Source organism: Sminthopsis crassicaudata, chromosome 1 (genome assembly GCF_048593235.1).
Source record: "Sminthopsis crassicaudata isolate SCR6 chromosome 1, ASM4859323v1, whole genome shotgun sequence".
Taxonomy (NCBI): domain Eukaryota; kingdom Metazoa; phylum Chordata; class Mammalia; order Dasyuromorphia; family Dasyuridae; genus Sminthopsis; species Sminthopsis crassicaudata.
This window is the reverse complement of record NC_133617.1, coordinates 664,176,762-664,196,855: the sequence shown is the minus strand read 5'-3', so window position 1 is coordinate 664,196,855 and position 20,094 is coordinate 664,176,762. Positions and strand designations below refer to the sequence as shown.

The window sequence follows — 20,094 nt, the reverse complement described above, 5'->3', positions numbered from 1 at the left end:
GGAGGAGTTTCACAGTTTGGGGAGGTCTGTTCCTAGTGCACCCCCTTTCCTCCTCCTCATCCCTTGCGGTCTGGGGCCCCAGCCCCCCTCCCTCAGAGAGGAAGCTGACTCTCTCCCCAACCCTGACTCTGCGTTTCCTGCCACTAGCCCGGTGAGGGCGGGGGCTGATGGGGCGGGAGGGGGGGTAAGAGGGGTGATAGCAGGGATATGAGGCCTGCGTGTGTGAGACTTGCTTCCCCTTTGCACAAGACTTGATCTCCTTTTTGAGCCAGTACCCCCCTCTCCCATTCTTCTTGCCCTCTCTTTCTGGCTCCTGCCCTCATGGACACTTCTCAGAGCTACTGGTACCAATCCCACTTCATGGAGCCGGCCTGGGGGATGGGGGTCCAGGTAACTCTGGGGACCATGGCAGAGATAGGGGGCTTGGTGGAAGGAGGTTGCTTGGGTCAGCAGAAGGGGATGGACCATAGAAGTCTTCCTGCAGGTGGATAAGAAGGAGCTCATTGTTTCAAGTAGAGGGTATGATTCTGGGGGTCCTGGACCAGTGAGTGTCATTCAGCCTATACCACTAGGTTGGACTCTTATCAGTGTGTGAGCTGCCTGGGGAAATTAAAAAGGTGTCCTTGGGGGGAGTGGGTACTCTCATGGAGGGAGAAAGAAGGAAGAGAGACCCATTGTGTCTTTAGTATGCACTTTGGGGTGTGTATGTCTGTGTACGAAAACCTGTGTCTGTCTGAGTCTGTATTGATGCGGGACCCGTTGTGTCTCTAGTGTGTTCTTCAGTGTGTATATGTCTGTGTACAAAAACCTGTGTCTGTCTGAGTCTGTATTGATGTATCTATGTGCAAAAGTGAGTGAATCTCTGTGCAAGTGTCTGTGTTTGTATGAGTTTTTCTTTGTACCCATGAATTTCATTGTGTGTATCTCTGTGGCTGTGGGTCCCGGTCTGTGCTGCTTGGATGGGCGTGTGTTTCTGAACATCCTCAGGTAACTCAGTAGAAGGTACTGCTTGTGGGCTGTACAAATATGCATTTGATTTCATAGGGATCAGAGGTGAAGTGGACTTAGGGACTACTGAGTACAAACCCCTCCCTTTACAAAGGAGGAAACTGAAGAAGGCAGGAGAGAGGAAGCATTCACGCCACCTGCTCCTTCCCAGTAGCAAAGCAGAGCCGAGCCTGAGTTGTGCAAGGGGGGCCATGACTGTGGGCACACGCCCTGGCATGGGCTCATGGAGGCATCCACACTGACAGATGTGTGCCCACATGCTTATGCCATGTGTCTACATACACACATGGAGAAATGCAGCACCACCCTCAGAGTTAACTTTCCTGTTTGCCAAGCAGAGCTTAGGATCACACTCTCAGAGATATTAGAGACCCCTGGTCTCAATCAGTGCTTCTTGTGGTCCTGGAAGTCCCTGAGGCCCTTTCATTAAATATCAATAGATATAATCCACAAAACCAAAAACCCTTTGTGTGTAGGGGAGTGGGGGGGGGGGCTTAATAGTTTTAAAGAGTGTAAAGTTGGAGACCTGCTGGGCTTGAGCAAGGGTTCTTAACCTGGTTTAGGTGAACTTGATTTTCTCATGTTTTAGTGACTTTCAGTCTTGTTGATTTTTGTTGTAATTCTGAAGATTTTATCGCAAGCATTTAAAAACCTGCTTCTGAAAAGGGCTTACCACTGCCTTCAGCAAACACTGCCTAAAGGGTCCAGGAACCAAACTAGGTTAAGAAGCCCTGATCTAGATGGTCCACCTTATCATCATGATGAGGAAACTAAGTGTCATAGAAGATAAATTACTCACTTAAGCCACACAGCTGGAAAATGACAAAACAGCTTTGTGCCCAGGTTCTCTGACCCCTATTCTCTTTCCACTATAACAGCTTCTTTACATGACCCTGTGAAGTAAGGAGTAAAAACATCATATTATTGTACTCTATTTTATAGATAAGAAAAATGAGGCTGGGGGTGGGGGAATTGACTTCCTGAAGGTTACCCAGCTGGTAATTAGTGGGGCAGCCAAGATCCAAACCTGATTCTTTCCTGGCAGGTGCTTCTCCACCTACAGGCAAATACAGGATATGCATGCACAAGGTGAGGGGAGTGATCACATAAGAAATAACCATATTGCCTTCACCAGCCTGTCTCACCCAAAAGCACATGTCCCGTCCTCCCTCACCTGTTCTCTCACCCTTTCTCAATGGATTTGCATTTCACCTTTCTCTGAGAGATCATTTCTCCAGCTCTGTGGCCACAGGGATCATGGCAGATCATGGAGATGGACCCCAGCCTCAGTTTCCAGTCCCTTCTGTCTCAGTGCTCATCCTCTTGCTATGCCTTTGCTAGTAGAGATATCCCTCTTAACATTCCATTCCATCCCTGCTCCCTTCCCCAGGGTTTGTTCACTCCGTCCTGGGGTTTTGCCCCTAACACCTGTGTGTCTGAAATGGCTAAGAAGAAGCACATTTGGATTCATGTGGTTGGGTAGAGCTGCTCTTCACTGATCTACGTGTATTCATTCATTCCAAATAGTTCTTCTGTATGAACGAGCCCTAGGGCATGGTCCTGTCCTGGGTTCCCTTTGGAGGATGCTGAGGGAGAGATGTATTGTTATGGAGCTCTTAGGCTGGTTAGGTATTGCACACACTCCAGACCCCCAGAATACCTCAAAAATAACTTACAGCTTAAAACTGTTCAGAATGGAACCAGGAAATCTGGCTTGAAGTCTCCTTTGCTGGTTTTGTGACTTGGGGCAAATAATTTCCCTTGACTGGACCTCAGTTTTCTCATCTATAAAATGGATTGATAAATGTCTGCATTTCTTCCTTTATGGGGTATTGAGGATCAAATGTGATGATATAAACAAAGGGGGAGCTTTTTGTAAACCATAAAGTGCTAGGAAGAAGTTAATTCCTGTGTTTGGTTCATGCCAGATGAAGTGTTGCAGGCCCTAAGGAAGACAGTTCACTGGGCTGACATGTTCTGAGAATGTTTCCTGGAGCAGACAGTCTGGGCTGGGGCACTGAAGAATTTGATAGGATTTGGAGACACAAGCACAATAGTGTGAAATTCAAATAGAAACAAAAGTCTTTAACTGGTACAAAAGGATCTCTGTGGGCCAGTTTTAAAATGTAATGGTATCTATGTTTTAGTATATTTTTATTTATTTTGTTAAATATTTCCCAATTACATTTTAATTCGGTATTTATTGGCAGAAAAAGATCCTATGGGCCAGTTTTAAAATGTTTTATTATATTTTTCTTTTTTTGTTGTTAATAATTTCCCAATTACATTTTAATCTGGTTTCACATTTGGAGTAGCATGTTTAACATCTCTGGTTTAGTGGAAAGAGAGCAGTAGTGGTCTTAGAGTTAGGATTTCAGATTTTAGCTCTGATACTTCCTAGGTTTGAGATTCTAGGCAAGTCAATTAACCTCTCAGCCCCAATGTCCTCCTTTGTAAATTTGGATAATAATGTTCACACTACTTGCTTTAATAGAGTTGATGGGAGGAAATGTGCTTAGTAAATTTTTAAATACTGTGGAAATAAAGTGATGCTTCTTGTGGGTAAGTGTGTTTGTGGAAGGGGGAGAGGAGGCTAGAAGGGGGCATATATCTGAAAAGTGAGTAAGCCACTTGTACCTTCACCCTCTGGCTTTAAGATCTGGCTTGACACTCCATACTGATTTTGAACACCTAGACTCCTAAATCCTTGCATGGTGATTTGGGGTGCCTGTCTGGCAGATCTGGGAGAGGTAGAGAGGGGAAGCTAAAGCAGAGTTGGCCATGTTTTTTTTTTCCTTTGGCTATCTGCACCCTTCATTGGAGGCCCTAGTTCCTTCATGCTGTCCGAGGACCCCACCGTGGCCTTTTCCAATGTAAGCCTCCTAACCTCTGATCTTTCCTATATTGAAACTCTTATGTGCCCACTGCTTGGGGGCTGTTAAGTCTGTACCGTAGATGATTGGATCTGGGATTCCAGAATTAGGAATATTTCCTTTGTACAGGAGGCAATGAGGAATCACTGGATGGCTTTGAAGAGTAAAGTTATATGATTGGGGTAAATTTTTTTACCCTACCAGCAAGTACAGAATGAATTAGAGAGAAGAGAAACCAGAGGCAGGAAGAAAATACTGGTTATGAAATTAGTACAATAGTAAAATTAAGGAGAAATGAAGTCCTAAATAAGGATGGGAGTAGATGGGGGAGTAGGAAAGAAAGGATGGTCTGGAAATTATTTTGGGGAGCAACAACCTTAAATGATCTTAAGGTCATTTAGTACAACCCCTTCATTTTATATATGATGAAATAGAGGCTCAAAGAGGGGAAGGGGCTTGCCCAAGGCCCCACAGGCAGTGAGGAGCAGCCAGCATTGGAACTCAGGGTTTTTGTAGCAGTGTGTACATGATATCATGATGCTTTCTTTGGGCTTAGCAAACAGTTGGGTATAGAGACTTAGGAAAAGGGAATAGTCAAAACACTTTGAGGTTGTAAGCTGGGATAAGACTATTCTTGCCTTCAGGGGGGATTATATTTTTCTTGGGGAGCTAAGATACATAAATTATATAATTATATAAAAGGCATATGCTGTGAAGCACAAAAAGAAAGGAGAGATATAAAGAAAAAAATTGTTAGAATTAGAAGTAGGGGAGATTACTTCCAGAGGGGGACATGTTAGTGAAGGTTATTTGAGCTGAGTCTCGAAGGATGGCTAAGATTGAGACAGGTAAAGGAGGATGTATGAGGCTTACTTGCTCAGAGAATAGGGAAGAGAGACTAGTTTGGGTGGAGTTTAGGGTTGGTAAAGGGGAAAAGTGGGAGAGAAAGCTGGCATGGTTAGTAAGACTCTAGAACAGGGCTAAGGAATCTTTTTTTCTTTTTTTCTTTCTTTTTTTATTTTTTATTTTTATTTATTTATTTATTTATTTATTTTTGCTAAAGGCCATTTGAATATTTATAATGTTGTCCATGAGCCATACACAATTATCAACTTAAAGAACTCAAGCAGTGGGAGGTTTTTGTCTCCTGTAGTTTTGTTGGTAGGGCCAGACCAAGTGATTTCATGGGCCTTATGTGGCCTATGGGCCAGATATTCCCTACCCCTGTTCTAGGTCTTAAGTGCCTGGATGAGAAGGCAGACCTTTATCCCATAAGTAGAGGAAATCATTGAAGGTATTTGAGCAGGGAAGGAACCAGCATTTTGCTTTAGGAAGAGCAGAATGATACAGAATGAGGAAGGGGAAGAGGAGGACTAGGGACTGGGATTAACTTCAAGCTAAAAACAATGATACCTGGGACAGTAGAAGATAAAAGTCCCTAGAGAGCCAAGGCAATCCCATGGATTTTGGACAGAAAATGCCATTTGCATCCTGAAAAAGAACTGTGGAGATTGAATGTAAATCAACACATGCAATGTGGGCTTCTTTTTTGTTTTTTTTTTTAGTTTTTTTTCTCTCCCATAGAGTGATTTGCTTTGATTTTTCTCTCCCAACAGGATTCATAAAACAATGTGTATTAAAAATAGTTTTTTTTTTTTTTTTTAAGTCTCTGGGGGGCAGGTCTTACTTCATCTTACGTGGATATAGAGGACTTCTCTGTCTAAATAATTCAATCTCTGCCTTCAAGAAGCTTACTTTCCATAAGGTGAAACAATATTCACACATATTTATATAACATTGAGTATTTCCCATTTCAATGTGCTTTTATAATGATAATAATGATGATGATTTTTTTAAAAATAATCAGGGGCAGCTAGGTTGTGCAGTGAATAACACAGTGATTCTAGAGTCAAGAGGACTGAGTTCAGATCTGGTTTCAGACACTAGCTGTGTGACTCTGGGCAAGTCACTTAACCCTGATTGCCTCAAAAAAAAAAAAATCACCATTTCTCTTTTTTATTTTCCTACACTATTCCTGTATTATACATAGTAGCATTATTTGCCTATTTTACAGATAGGAAATTGAGGCATTCTTCCTATGATCCCTCATTTATTTCAAATTCCCCAATTCCAAATTCAGTGCTCTTGCTACTCTATCATGAATGGGCCTGGTCAGTAGGAGAGTCTGTGGCATCTGGGATCTGTAGTTTGCCCTCCAACAGAAACCTCACCAAGTCCTGGGTCTTGTGTTTCTTGCAGAAAGATCTGAGCTACCTGCACCAGTGGCTGGAAGCATTCGTCACCAGCTTTGAGAAGGTCATTGCGGTGCATTCTCTGGAGCCTCGAAGGTGAAGGGTAGGGGGACTCAAGGGGAATAAGGGGCCCAGGGCACAGATCCAATCCTACATCAATCCCTAACCTGAGGGTTCCATCTCAGTGTGGCCAGGGTTGAAGTGGAGAGAGTGATGATTTATGGGATTTATATTCATACAAACATATGAAAGTAGTGTAAAACTATGTGTATATATACAAAAGTATGTGTAAAAACACATAACACATTATAGTATATGAATGTTATGGAATATTATTGTACTATTAAAAAAACCCACATACACAAACACATAAACACGGGTTCCCTCCCGGCGGAGACCTTCCTAATCTTCCCAAACCCATCACATTCTCTGTCATTCCATCCATCCTTGGCTAAAAGGATTTTGGGTTTTTTCTTTCTATCTTCCGAGTTAACAGGAGAGGACATTAGAGGAGAACTTTCTACCCTTCTAGGCAGTTAGGCGGTACAGTTGTTTAGAATGCTGAGCCTGGAATCAGGAAAAGACAAGTTCTAGAAATCCTCAGACACGTACTAGCTGGGTCACGCTAGTTGGCCACGGTTAAACTTGGGATAATAGCATCTACCACCTAGATCGGCTCTGAGGATGCAATGAGATAAGATTTGTAAAGGGCTCAGCAGAGTATCTGGTACAGAGTAGTAGACACAATGTAAATGCTTTAGTATCATTATTTTTATTCTCACTCCATGTCCTCTCAGCACCTTCCCTCAGCCATTGTACCCCTGAGGAAGGGCTCCAAGAGAGAGACAAAGCGGCTGGGACAGTAGAGGGGAGGGCGACTCCAGGGTGGGGCAGGTGGGGGGGTTGCCCTTATTTGTAGTCACTGTGGTGAGGAGCATTGGAGGGAGGTCATCATGTCCTCTGATAATGATCCCTCTTTTCCCCCCAGGCCAGAAGAGGCTACATCAGAGATTCCTCTCCTGCCCCAGAACGTGTTGCTGGTCCTGGGGCAGCAGCTGGGGCTATGTGCCGAGGGCCTGGGGAGGCCAGCCTGACCCAAGCCCTGCTTCTTCTCAAGTTCTTCATCATTATCTGCAGGTAGGCACGCTCAGGTGTCTGGATGCTGGGGCTGGGCGCTCTTGGAGACTTAGCTTTCCTCTGGAGATGTTTGTCGGATTAAACTACACAGCCTTAGGAGCTGCTTCAGGCTCTGACTTTCTATGATGAAAGGTCCCCTCTGGTTCTGGCATTCTGTGTCTGCTGTTTGGGCACGGCCATGCTGTTTCTCTGTCTGACCCTCAATTTTCTTATTTAAATGGGAGAAGAGAACGGGCTTTTTTTTTTTTTTTTTCTAGTTCAAGTATTCTGAGATTCTGGGATGGAACATGTCTCTTTGGTTCCTTCTTTTCTGTTCCTTGAATTTTGGGGGAGCTCATCTTTTCATTCTACTCCTAATGTTGGCTGCTTCTTGCACTAGAACCTTTCATTCCTAGTACCCTGGAATCCTTGTAAACACTTATAAGCAGAGCTGCCTGCCTGTGTAGAACATGCTTTCTACAGCATAGACCCCAAGCAGAATTCAGTCTGGTAATAGCAGCCAAGCCTGAGAAGGTGAGCTGTGGACTCTGCCGACATGCTCAGTGAGACAGAGACGTATCAAGGATGGGGGACAAAATGAGGTTCTCCATCATCCCTGGATCTGGTGAGTAGGGAAGACTTAGAACAGCTCCCACTCATCTAGCAAGTTCTAGTTTACAAAGCACTTTCTTCAGTTAGTCAGCAAGTTCTTAGAATGGTCCAGGCACTGGACTAAGCTCTAGGGATACAAAAAAGACAAAAACAATCCGTGTTGATGTATTGTTGAATCATTGAGTGCATAAAGGGGAGAGAGGCTGGAAAGGTAGGAATGATCCAGGTTATGAAACCTTTGAACGTGGGGACTTCATATATTATTCTGGAGGAAATAGGCAGCCTTTAGAGCTCAGTGAGCAGGGAGAGAGGGAGATGTGGTCAGACCTCCTCTTTAGACGTCTGCTTGATGGTTGAGTGAATGGAGGTTGGATTGGAGAGGGGAGAGAGTTGGGGGAAAGGGGAGCCTGCCACTGTCCAGGGGCAGAGGTGCTAAGAGCCTGAGTTAGTTAGTGTTGTGTCGGTATTGTGGAGAAAAGAGGATGTGTGCTAGATGTGTTGTAAAGGTGGAGAAGTGACAAGATTGGGCAACAGTTTGGATATCCTGTTTTAAAGTCGTCCTTATAAGGATTATTGTCCCCGCTCTGTGGAGAAGAGAACTGAGATCCAGGCGGGTAAAGTGGAGTGCCTCAAGCCTAGGAAGTGTCCGAGCTGGCTCCCCACCCAGGTCCCCCAACACCCGATTCAGGGGTTCTTTCATTGTCCCACGTGGCTTCTGGAGGGTGCCTCTGGTGATTTAGGGCTAGTAGGGCCAAAGCAGACTGAATCCCTTTTTGCATTCTTGTCCTTGATGCACCAAGCAGACCCACCATGCTCTTGGCTCACATCTTCCCCCTCCCCCCAAGTGACTCCTGATGACCCATGTTTGGGGGCAGGGTGAGGAAGGAGGACTGCCCTAATTAGACTAAGGGGGAGAAGCCCTTCTCTTCCCTCTCCATTTCTGCCTATCCCTCCTTTCTTTTTTTCTCTTATACCTATCTCCACCATCACTCCAGAGGATGGGAGAGATTCTATACAGAGGCTGCCAAAGTGATTGTGCATGAATTTATGACTCTGTGTGTGTTTCATCGTCCCATGTCCAATTTTTTCTGTATCCTTTTGTGTGTATAAATGCTTAGATTATTCTTTACACCTGTGTATATAGGTCCCAGGAGATCTTTCTGTTGTTTTATCATCATGGACCCAACCTCATACCCATTGTCAGGGACAGGACATTCCTGTATCAATGTGTTCGCCAGTGGGTATACGTAAATCCTGGGAAAGCACCCAGGATGCTCACAGACTTCCCCCTGACTTCCTAATCATTTCCCCTCTCCTCCATCCTTGCAGGAACCTAGAGAACGTCCAGGCAGAGAAGACTCCCATCTTCATCCCCCCAGTGATAATGATGCTGGGGGCCTGCAGTACAGAGGTGAGATCCTCTGGGTAGGGGTTGGGGCGGGGAGTAGGGGCCCCCTTCCTGTAGCATCTTTGAAAAATCAGCCCCTGGGGCAGCATTGATACAGCGTTGATCCTGGAGTCTAGATGACCTGGATTCAAATGCAGCCTCAGACACAACACTTACTAGCTATGTGAGCCTTAACCCTGATTATTTAAAAAAAAAAAAAAAAAAGTATTTGTGTTTGTTTTGTTATCAATCATGAAATATCTATATTGGTAGAGTTTCTTCTCTCTGGAAGTTCCCCATGTCAATTAAATCTCAGATCTTGTCCCCCCAAATTTGTGTGTGCCATTGTGAGATTGTGGATGTTGTGAATGTGTGTCACTGAAAGTTCCTGAAAGTCCTGGAGCCTGAAAACTCCAACTAGTGTTGGTGAATGATGCTTGTGTCAGCCCAATGCTGACAGGGGGTCAGTGGAAGCTCCATTCATGAAGACCAGACTTATGGAGAGTACATGGAAAGTACCATAAGGCTGCTTGGTGACTTTGCCTGGTTTAGTTCAGTGGGAATCTGTTGCTCCCCTGATTCCTTCTTTGACTTCCTAATCCTCCCTTCCTTCTCTCTTCCCTTCCCAGCTTAAGAGAGGTGCCCCGGCCCCTGACAACCCCTGCAAATCTCAGCTGGAGAGTGTAGCCCTCCACGCTCTTCATCTTCTGGAGTGCCTTTTTGATCCCTATCAGACCTGGAGACGGCAGCTGAGTGGGTGAGACTGGCAGGCCGGGTGGGGAGAGCATACAGGGGCTCACAGTGTGTATGTGGGGTTGGGAAGGGAGGGCTGTGATTAGATCAATCAGAAAGCATAAAAATAATCTTCCCCATCTCATCCCATCCTGTGCTCAGCACTGGGCTGAGATACAAAACCCAGCATCTACTTGGGGAAATCAGACAGGTAGAGAAAACCAATGATAACCGGCCATCGTTCATTGCCTAAAGAGAAACAGAAACTCCAAGTACTCAGAGCCCAGAGAATCAAGGGTTCTTGTGGCCTAGGTGGGGTGGGGGCCCTCTCTCCAGAGGAAGGGGTAGGATTTGACTGACACCTTAAACTAAATGAGGACGGGGACTGTGCCTTACCTTATTTAGCAAAGATTCTTGGTCAAGTGTGGGGGGTGAACTAGAAAGGCTTTAACTGAGGGCTGATAGGCTGAGAAGTGATTGAGCAAGCTTCCTGGAGAAGGCTATCTTCTGAAATCACCTTTAGAAACTCTCTATAAACTGGGCAGGTGAAAATGGGGAGGGAAGACATTTTGGGCATAAAACAACCTGGGCAAGAAAGCACAGAGATTGCATACCTGGGAGAAAGTTTGGTTTGGCTGGAGAAGAGAGTATATGGATTGAACTTCAGCTTTGCTATTGATTTTTAAGCAAAGTTTCTGTAGACACAATGAATTCTGAATTCTAGGAAGGAAGATTCCACTCCAGAGAGCTAAGATCAAGTGAGCTGATTGGAGGAAATTCAGAGGAGATAGTTTAGTTTAGTTTGTGTGGGGAAGAAGACATGTTTGGGTTATTGTTGCAATAATTTTAGAGGGGCAGACCTCCCTGGAAACTAAGGTAGTCCTGTGCATACAGGAGGCACTTAATAGATATTTATTAGAGCACTTACTGACTAGTTGAATTAATGATTTGGACCCTGAAGGAAGGCATTCTAGGCAAGTGGAATGTCAGCAAAGGTTTAATGAGAATAAATATGTTATGGTCATTGAATAATGAAGTAATGTTTGGTGAAAGTAAAATGTCCACGTGGAGGGAGATTATTAGGAAGCTTTGAATTTCAGGGTGAGACCTTAGGGAGTCAGAGGATATGAGTAAGGATAGGATAATATAGAACATGTGCCTTTGTCAGGACTTTCCTCCCTTTTCTTTTTTTGAGGGGAGGATATAGAGAAGGTGTGATAAATATCTGTTGTAAAGTGAGTCATTAAGCCATGATCTGGAGAGTTGAGGCTCCATTACCCCTACTTCAAATTTCAGTGGATCCCCTGGAGGAGAGGGTTTCTAAGGGGTATTTTTCAAGAAGGGACCATCACAGTTCTGGAAGAGGCTCTGGTTAAAGGACCTGGGAGATTTATTTCTGTGGCCCTAGTGGGTGGGTGGTGGGGGGCAGATATTTGAGGATAAGCCAGAGGGGCAGGAAATCTGGGGTTGATGGACAGGCAGTCAATGTTCTGAAGAGCCCTCAGTGCCTTATCTGTACCTACATCCCTCTCCTCTTCTCCCAACTCCCAGTCTCAAGGGTTCCTTCCTTCTTCTTTTAGGGAAGTTGTGAGCCCCAAGGAGAAAAGTAAATACAAGTTTGCTCCAGCAGTTCTGCCAAAGGACTTCAGCACTTTCTTTCAAGGTGAGTCTAATCCTTTTTTCTATTCTCTCCTGCTGGTGAGAAGCATCTGATAATTTAGTAGATAGAGCTCTGAGTCCGAAGTCCTGAGTTACCCGAGTTAAAATCACTTGTTAGCTATGTGGTCATGGGCAAGTCATTTAATCTGTTTCCCTAACTGTGAAATGGGAATAACAAGACCAACCTAACTCGCATTGTTGTTACACAGATCAAATGAGATAATAATTTTAAAGTGCTTAGCACAGTGCCTGACACATAGTAGTCCTTTAATAAATACTTATTCCTTTCTCTTCCCCTCCATTTATCCTTTTAGTTTTTCATTTAGTCATCATTCAGCAGTTACTTATTTAATAAGGTCATGGGCTTTGGAACTGGAAAGAACTCTTGGAACCTGAGTCTAACCCCCTCCTTTTACTAAGGAGGAACCTCAGATACTGCACAAATATTTGATCTGTAAAACCTGGGAGGTAGGTAATACATTTTACATTTGAGGTAATAGGCTTGCCCAGGTCCCACAGCTAGTAAAGAAGGGGAAGTGATTTGTCAAGGGATTTCTTATCAGTAGAGTCAGAATTTGAATTCAAGTACCCTCACTCCCAAGTCTGATACTTTTCCCACTTCCAACAATGGTCAAAGAATCATCTCAAAGTAGTCTGTAGGAATATTTGTGTTAATAATGGCAATGTTTTACATAATTGCACATGTATAACCTATATCTGATAGTTGATCTCAAGGAGGTGGACAGGGGGAAGCATAGAATTTGGAATTCAAAACTTAAAAAATAAAAGTTTTAAATTGTTTTAACATGTAGTGGGGGGATTCATATATGTGTTCACATATAATCACATATAAATATGAATTATATACATGTATGTATATTGTATTAATAACTGAACTTTCTATGGCATTGGAAGGTTTACGGTGTGTTTTTTCCTCCTGACCTCTCTGTGAGATAGGAAATGCAAATGTGATATTCCCCATTTTGTCAGTGAGAAAGTTAACAACGGGGAAGTTACACATCCATGGTTAAATCATGCTAGATAAGTACCAGAAGTGTTTTGAATCCGGGGCACAGGATTATAGAATCTCAGACTTGGCAGGGTGCTCTGAGGTCACTTTATACAGTGCTTCAAATTTTACAAAGGACTTTCCTCCCAACAACCCCATGAGCTAGGTAATGTGAGCCCCATTTTACAGGTAAAGAAATTGAAACCTAGAGCCAGAAAATGATTGGTTGTCTTTCAGTTTGACTCCTGTCCTGAGCGTGTGATAAATAGAAAGGCTAGCCATTTTGACCTGAGCACAGAGTGTTTAAAGGGAAGTAATATATATAATAAGACCAGAAGGTTTGGGACTGATTTGTGAAGGGCTTTAAATGCCAAATAAAGGAGTTTATATTTGATCCTAGAAGTCAGAGGGGGCCATTAGTTTATTGGGGCAAGACAGCATGGTCCAACCTATCCTTCAGGAAAATTGGGCTGGCAACTGGGTGGAGGGTGGATTGAGTGGGGAGGGACGGGAGGAGAAGCAGGCAGACTAGTAAGAAGTCTGTTGCAAGAGGTGATGAGGGCCTTAACCAGGATGTGGCTGTGTGTGTGTGGAGAGAAGGGGGCATAGATGAGAGATGTTGTAGAGATAGAAAAGATAAAATTTGGCAACAAATTAGCTCTGTGGGATGATGCAAATGAAGAATCAAGGATGACATTGAGGTTGCAGATCTTATACTGCAAACATTTATGATAAATGGTCATCTGGTCTCCATTTGGGGGCTTCCAAGGACAGTAAGTTACTTCTAAAGGCAGTTTATTTTATATTTGCAGAGCTGAAAGTTTTTCTTAATATTCTGATAAAATCTTCTCTGTAACCTTCCCTTCTCCCCATTATATTTTTCTTTTTGCTTATTTTCCTGATAAGTGTGTTCAGCTCAGTAAGAGAGGAACATTTTTTAAAAATTTCTACTGTTATTGTGTTACTGTCTCTTTTTGCAATTCAGTTAATTTAATTTATTATATCAATTTTTATTATTTTATTATATGTAATATATTATTATAAATTAATTTAGATAACTTTCCATGTTATGCCATTTGGTGCATATGAGCTAAATATTCATAATGGTTTGTTGTTTCTTGTTCCTCTAAGAATAATGTTTTTTTCTTGTTTATCTTTTTTTATATTGTGAATTTTTACTTTTCCTTCAATCGATAGTTAAATCAATAAACATGAAGGTCCTAAAGTGTTACAGGAATAGCGCTAAGTCCTGGGAGTGCAAAGAAAGACAAAAACCAGTTTCTGCTCCTGGGGACCTTACAGTTTAGTGGGAGAGAGAAAATGGAAGAGACAACCATGTACAAAAAGGAGATTTACAAAATACATGAAGATATTTGAGATGTGCAAATAAGGATAAATTGGAAATGATCTTAGAAAGAAGCCAGTTAGCCTTAAGGGAAAGCAGGAAAGACTGCTTGCAGAAGGTGAAATTGTAGCTGGAATCTGAAGTAAGTTAAGGAAGCTGGTGATGGAGCTGAGAAGGAAGAGTTTCAGGCATGGGATTAGCCATTAAAAACCCCCAAAATTGAGTGATGGTGTGTGATATGAAGTGATCACAGGGAAGCCAGTGTCCCTAGATCACAAAGAGCATGTGGAAAGGCTAAAATGAGAGGGGAGACCACTCTAAGAAGGGCTTTAAAAGCCAGTCAGAGATATAGCACAATTGCAGCTCCTTCTCTTTTGCATTTACCTGATACACAATAAATTTTGTTCCAGTCTCTCATTTTGTTTTATGTATATATTTGTTTTGTTTTGTTTTGTTTTGTTTTTAGTGTTTCTTACAAGCAACAAATTATGGGTTTTTGTTTTTTTTAATGTTCCAGTTCCTTTTTAAAATTAGACTTCACTCCTGTAATAAATTGGGTAGAACATAGGCTGTATGGGGGTGAATAAAATAAGTTAACATTGCAAAGACAGGGTAACTCCAGATGGCGAAGTACCTTGAATTCGAGACAAAGTATTTTAAATTTTCCTCAAGCAATGTGGAACCACTAGAGATTTTGCAACAAAAGTGTTAAGTGGTTCAGAGCTATGTATAAAATGTAATTTGATAGTGTGAGGAGTGGATGAGACAGGGAGAGAGACTACAAAACTAATTTGGAAACCAAAGAACTATTCTAGATTGATGTTAATGAAGGTCTTAACGAGAGTGGTCTTAGTGGGAATACATGTGAGAGCAGTTGCAGAGGTGAGGACTTGAAAACGGATTAAATATGAAAGGTGAGGTAGAGGATTGAATCACTAAATCTCAGAGTGAGAAGAGACCTCAGAGACTGGCTTGTCTGACACAGACCCAAATCCTTTCTTGCCATCTTTATCTTGGTTAAAAACATAGGTAATAAGCTCAGTTGAGAGGCTTCAGTAATAACATCTTAGAGGAAGGGGAGGAGAATAAGCATTTATCTGATGCCTACTGTATGCCAGCCATTGTGCTTAGTGCTTTATGATCATTGTCTCCTTTGATCCTCACCCCTGTGTTCTGTGTTCCTCTTAGCCTTGATATGACTTCCTAGACTGGAAAGGAAAAGCGGGATGTTTGAGAAGGAAGGTTCCTCGAAAGAGAGGAGAGATTCCTCAAAAGAGAGAGGGGAGATTCCAATTCTGTATAAGAAGGACAGCTGCTAAGTCAGCACTTGCTGTGGGGGGACTTCCCCAGCAACTTCCCCTGCTTATCACTGGTTCGATGGTGGCTGAAGGGGGAGCAAGTAAGGGGGGGTTGGGAGGTTTGCCAGGGGAAAGAGGCTGAAGGGAGCCGATTCCCCTTCCTATTTGTTCCCCTTCCTCATTGATTCAGAAAAAGCAGATCCACACATAGAGTGTGGGAAGGGATATGTATATATGGATGTGACCTGAATTGGAGGAACTGCATTTTGTCATGCTTAGGAGAAAGAGACTGTGGGTGTGACAGGAAATTCTGTGATTTCTCCTATGCACTTTTCTTTATGAGTCTGTACCTGGTTAATATTTGTGTATTAAAGCTGTGACATTAGAGACCATTTTGTGCATCCATCTTATTATACAGGGAAGGAAACTGAGATCCAGGAAAGTTAAGGTAGCCTAGCTAATAAGTGACAAAAAAACTGAATTTGAGCCACATCCCATGACTCCAGAGCCAGAGTTTGCATTCCTCTGGGCTGCTCTGCCTTTTCTGATGGTTTGGGGGCATCTCTATGTGTGCACACCCTTATTCTTTGTTTTTTTCTGTGACTATGTGCATATGTTTTGTTTGTTTCTTTCTGACTTTGTGTGTGTTTTTGTGCTTGTACATCTTTGTATACATGTTTCTCTGTTTTTGTTGAGATTATATCTCTGGACCGTGTGTGCCAGTTATGTGTGTGTCTAGCCTGGGTTTTGTGTCTCATTGAATTGTAAAGACTCTAGGGCAGGAGGGGATGCAATAAATAGAGCATTGGCCCCAGAATCAGGAAGATTTGAGTTCAAATCCAGCCTTAGACAAAATAAAAAGATTCAGTGGAGAGACACCTTAGCATAGTGGTACCTGCTCATATACACAGGCAAGTGTGATTGACAGTATTAGATAATAAATGTCCCAGAGAGTATTAAAGTGTTAATCCAACTTCCTATCCAGTGTAGGGATTCCTACAAAAACATCTCAATTGGGTGGGCCATCCAGCTCACCATATGAAAAGATAGCCCATTCAGTTTTTGGCAATTCTCAATACTTTCTCCCTTCCTTCCTCCCTCCCATGCTCCCTCCCTCCCTTTTTTCTTCCCTCCCTCCCTCTCTTCCTTCCTTCTTCTCTCCTTCCTTTCTTCCTTCCTTCCTTCATTTTCTTTTTTCCTTCCTTCCTTCCTTCCTTCCTTCCTTCCTTCCTTCCTTCCTTCCTTCCTTCCTTCCTTCCTTCCTTCCTTCCTTCCTTCCTTCCTTCCTTCCTTCCTTCCTTCCTTCCTCCCTCCCTCCCTCCCTCCCTCCCTCCCTCCCTCCCTCCCTCCCTCCCTCCCTCCCCCCCCCCCCCTCTCTCTCTCTCTCTCTCTCTCTCTCTTTCTTTCTTCCTTTCTTTCTTTTCAATCAGTATTAAGTGACTTGCCCTGTCACAAAGCTACAAGTGTCAAGCATCTGAGGCCAAATTTGAACGATGGTTCTCTGGGGGAGGGAACTAGTGCTCTGTCCTCTGTGCTAGGTTAGCTTTCCCTTATAATTGCTTTTCTATGAGCAAAGACCTTAATATTGAGCAACAAGTCATTTTCCTATAGATTGCACTATTTAGTCCTAGCTCTTCCCTCTGGAACTAAATACAAGTTCACTCTCTCTTCCACAAGTCCTCATGTATTCTAGTGTTTATGAATCTGAACAGGTTGTCTTTATGTTTTTGAACATTGCATCTCTATGAGTTGGACATTCATGAAATTGTGTTGCTACAAGGACTTTATAGAGTTAGGGATTCCTAGCCTTAGTTATACCAGCCTGGTGAAGCTTCAGAACTTCTATCGAGAATGGTATTTTTAGATAATTGAAAGAAATGCTAACATTTAGTCATAAGTTAGTAAAAAATAAAGATGTAATTCCTACTGATTCTTTGGCCCTTTTGGGGAACCCAGTTTTAAAACTCTTGATATTGCCTTTCCCAGAAAGAATCACCAATTTGGATCTAGAAAGGTTAAGAAGCACAACAGGATCACCAATTTAAATCTATAATGACAATCCCAATAGGATTGTCAGTTAAGATCTAAAAAGGCTAAGAATCCTAATAGGACTGCCAATTTAGATCTAGAAAGACTAAGAACCCCCAAAGAATCACCAATTTAGATCTAGAAAAGACATTGGTGTCTAGTCTAATCCCCAGTGATGATAATAACTGACATTTCTATAGCATTTCCATTCTTTATCTTGTTTGATAAAGACTTGAGGTAGTACAGATATTATCTCCACTTTTCAGGTGAAGAGACAGGCTCACAGAGGTTAATTGACTTGCTTAGGGTCACATAGCTAATAAATATCTAAGGCTGATGGGGAAACCAGAGGTTGGAAATAAATGGCCCCAATGAAACAAAATCCTGCCTTTTTATAAATTTGAAAAAATAATATTTCAAATTGTATCACCAATAACATTTATCCGCTTATTTCTATGATTCAGTCAGTTCTGAGTTGCTTTGCCTTCTCCATTTTTGCCAGAATTGTTCCCACTCTTATCTCTTTCACTTTGGTGGATAATTTCTCTCCTTCACTAGTAAAGCCAGTCAGTTAATTAGCATTTATTGATCACTTACTGTGTGCCAAGCATGGTGTAAAGTGCTAAGAATGCAAATAAGATAGTCCCTGCCCTTGAGAAGCTTATGCTGCTAAGGGCTCCCCAGTTTTGGATGGGAGGGGAAAGGAAAATAGAAGATCTGAGTTCTACTCCTGACTGCTATTATGATCTGGGTAACCTTGGGCAGCCTACTTCACGATTTAAGAAGGACATTGATAAGGTAGGGAGGGTCAAGGGGAGGGCAGTCAGGATGGTGAAGGGTCTTGTGCCCATGTCACATGAGGACAGGACTGGTTAAAAGGACTGGGGAGATTTAATTTGGAAAAAAGTTTTTGGGGTGAACCTAATGGCCATCTTTGAGTATGTGAAGAACTATCGTGTAGAAAAGAGACTAGAGGAGCAGAGGATGAGAGAGATTTTCAGAGATATAAATAATTGGAGACTTTATGTCAGAGAAAATCTCAGAGGGACCTGGACTGCCTTAGGAGGTGGGAGATTTCTTGGAAAGATGGTGACTTTTAGGTGTGTGAGGGTGACTGAAATTCTGTCATCTCTAAAGACCTTTTTTGCCCTAAATTTATGATTCTGAAACATGTAGTGCTTTTTTTTTTCCCCCAGTTCTCTTTGCTAAGGCTGTGGGACCAAGGAAGCAAAAATATTTTTTTCTTTTTTTAAAGAAAACTAAAGAATAATTGGGAGCTGGGTCCCTTTCATGCTCAATCCCCAGGTTTCTCTTTATTGCTTCTTGCTATGATCCGTCATTAAGAGCTGAAACAGTGACACCAAATAGATAAGTGAGCTGGCGATAGAAACTTAATAATGTTTGTTGATTTGAATTGAGGAAAAGTCCCTAAAAGTCCTGCAAGTAGCCGTTATGTTTTCATTTAGAGAATAACTGGGGTCTTCAGAAAGAGGGGAGCAGGAAAGCCCCAACATCCCCAACAGGTGGCTGGAGACTGAATATATGAAGGAAATTTGCATTTGAGACTTAACTCTGAGTGAGACTGGGGCCAATTGCATTGTGTCTTCATTACCTTTCAGAAGGCAGGGGGAGATCCAGGAGATGCCTCAGGGTACCATGGGGTTGGGGGGGGTCTTCATCTACTTAGGAATCCCCCTCCTACTTATCCCCTTCCCCTGCCTACTTTCTCCCATCTGACCCGGGGACCCCTAAAGGCAGGGCTTATCTTCCTCACCAGATTTGGAGGCAGAGAAGCTGGGAAAAATTTTACTCTATATGTCCCCCCCTTTTTTTTAGAGGGAAGGTATTATTACACCCTGAGTCTGCTAGATCTTGTGATCTAGCCCTGGGAGCCAGCCTGGTCAGGAAAGGAGAGAAGCAGAAAATTCTCTATACTAAGGGAAGACCCTGCTTGTCTCTTTGATATACCTTAGGTGTCTCTGGCCCCAGGCTTTGATTTCAGCCCCTCTCTGCCTAAATCTGACTCTTTCCTTTCTCCTTCCTTTAGAGAGCCTTCAGGATGTTGATCTTCTTCCCCCAGTCCTGCAGCTCCGATTCATCCACCTCTTTGGAGCTATCATCACCGGAGGAAAGGTACAGAGGGATGGAGTTGGGGACTGAGAGGAGGAGAGAACCGTGGTCCAGGGCTAGTTAGGAATTTGAGGAACTGAATTCTGGGATGTTGAGCTGAGCTAAGGGAATCTGTTTTAAGGCATCTTAGGTGCTAGAAAGATTTTTTTAAAAAGTAGTTTGATGGTTGAGGCTTCTTTCCAGGGATGTGGGCTTTGAAGGCTGCTTCTGGCTTCTAGGCCTATTTCTGCCACGTATTAGCCTTGTCATTTTAGACAAGTCTTTTAGCCTCTCTCTGCCTCAGTTTCCTTTGCAGTACACCTTTTGTGTTCAAAGATCCCTTCCAAGGGATTCTAAGTTCATTATTCTGTGTTCATTATTCTAAGTTTCTAAGTGCCTGCCTAACTCATAGTAAGCCCTAAAAAATGCTTTTTCCTTCCTCCCTTCCTTCCTTCTTTCCTTTCTTCCTTTCTTACTTTTCTCTGAAAGTTTGTGTTCTAAGGTCTCTTCCAGCTCTGGTATTGTGTGGCTCAAGGTCCCTCCCACATCTCATATTCTGTGTTCTAAGGTCTCATTTAGCTGTAGCATTCTCACAGTTGTCATTCTGTGTTCTAAGGTTCCTTCCAACTTGGGGAGTCTATCATTTCATCACTTGTGAACCTGTAT

At 42.9% G+C, this 20,094-nt stretch overlaps 1 protein-coding gene across 1 annotated transcript in view; it reads left to right on the top strand.

The window, feature by feature from the left end:
- The first annotated feature begins 239 nt into the window (after nt 1-239).
- The window catches only part of NBEAL2 (neurobeachin like 2), an 80,781-nt gene continuing 60,926 nt past the window's right edge, over nt 240-20,094 (top strand). Inside the window, 8 exon segments of the mRNA XM_074283105.1 lie at nt 240-390; nt 6,141-6,229; nt 7,122-7,209; nt 7,212-7,270; nt 9,191-9,272; nt 9,878-10,005; nt 11,561-11,643; nt 19,367-19,452. Coding sequence (XP_074139206.1) covers nt 322-390; nt 6,141-6,229; nt 7,122-7,209; nt 7,212-7,270; nt 9,191-9,272; nt 9,878-10,005; nt 11,561-11,643; nt 19,367-19,452 — 684 coding nt within the window. The 5' untranslated portion in view covers nt 240-321.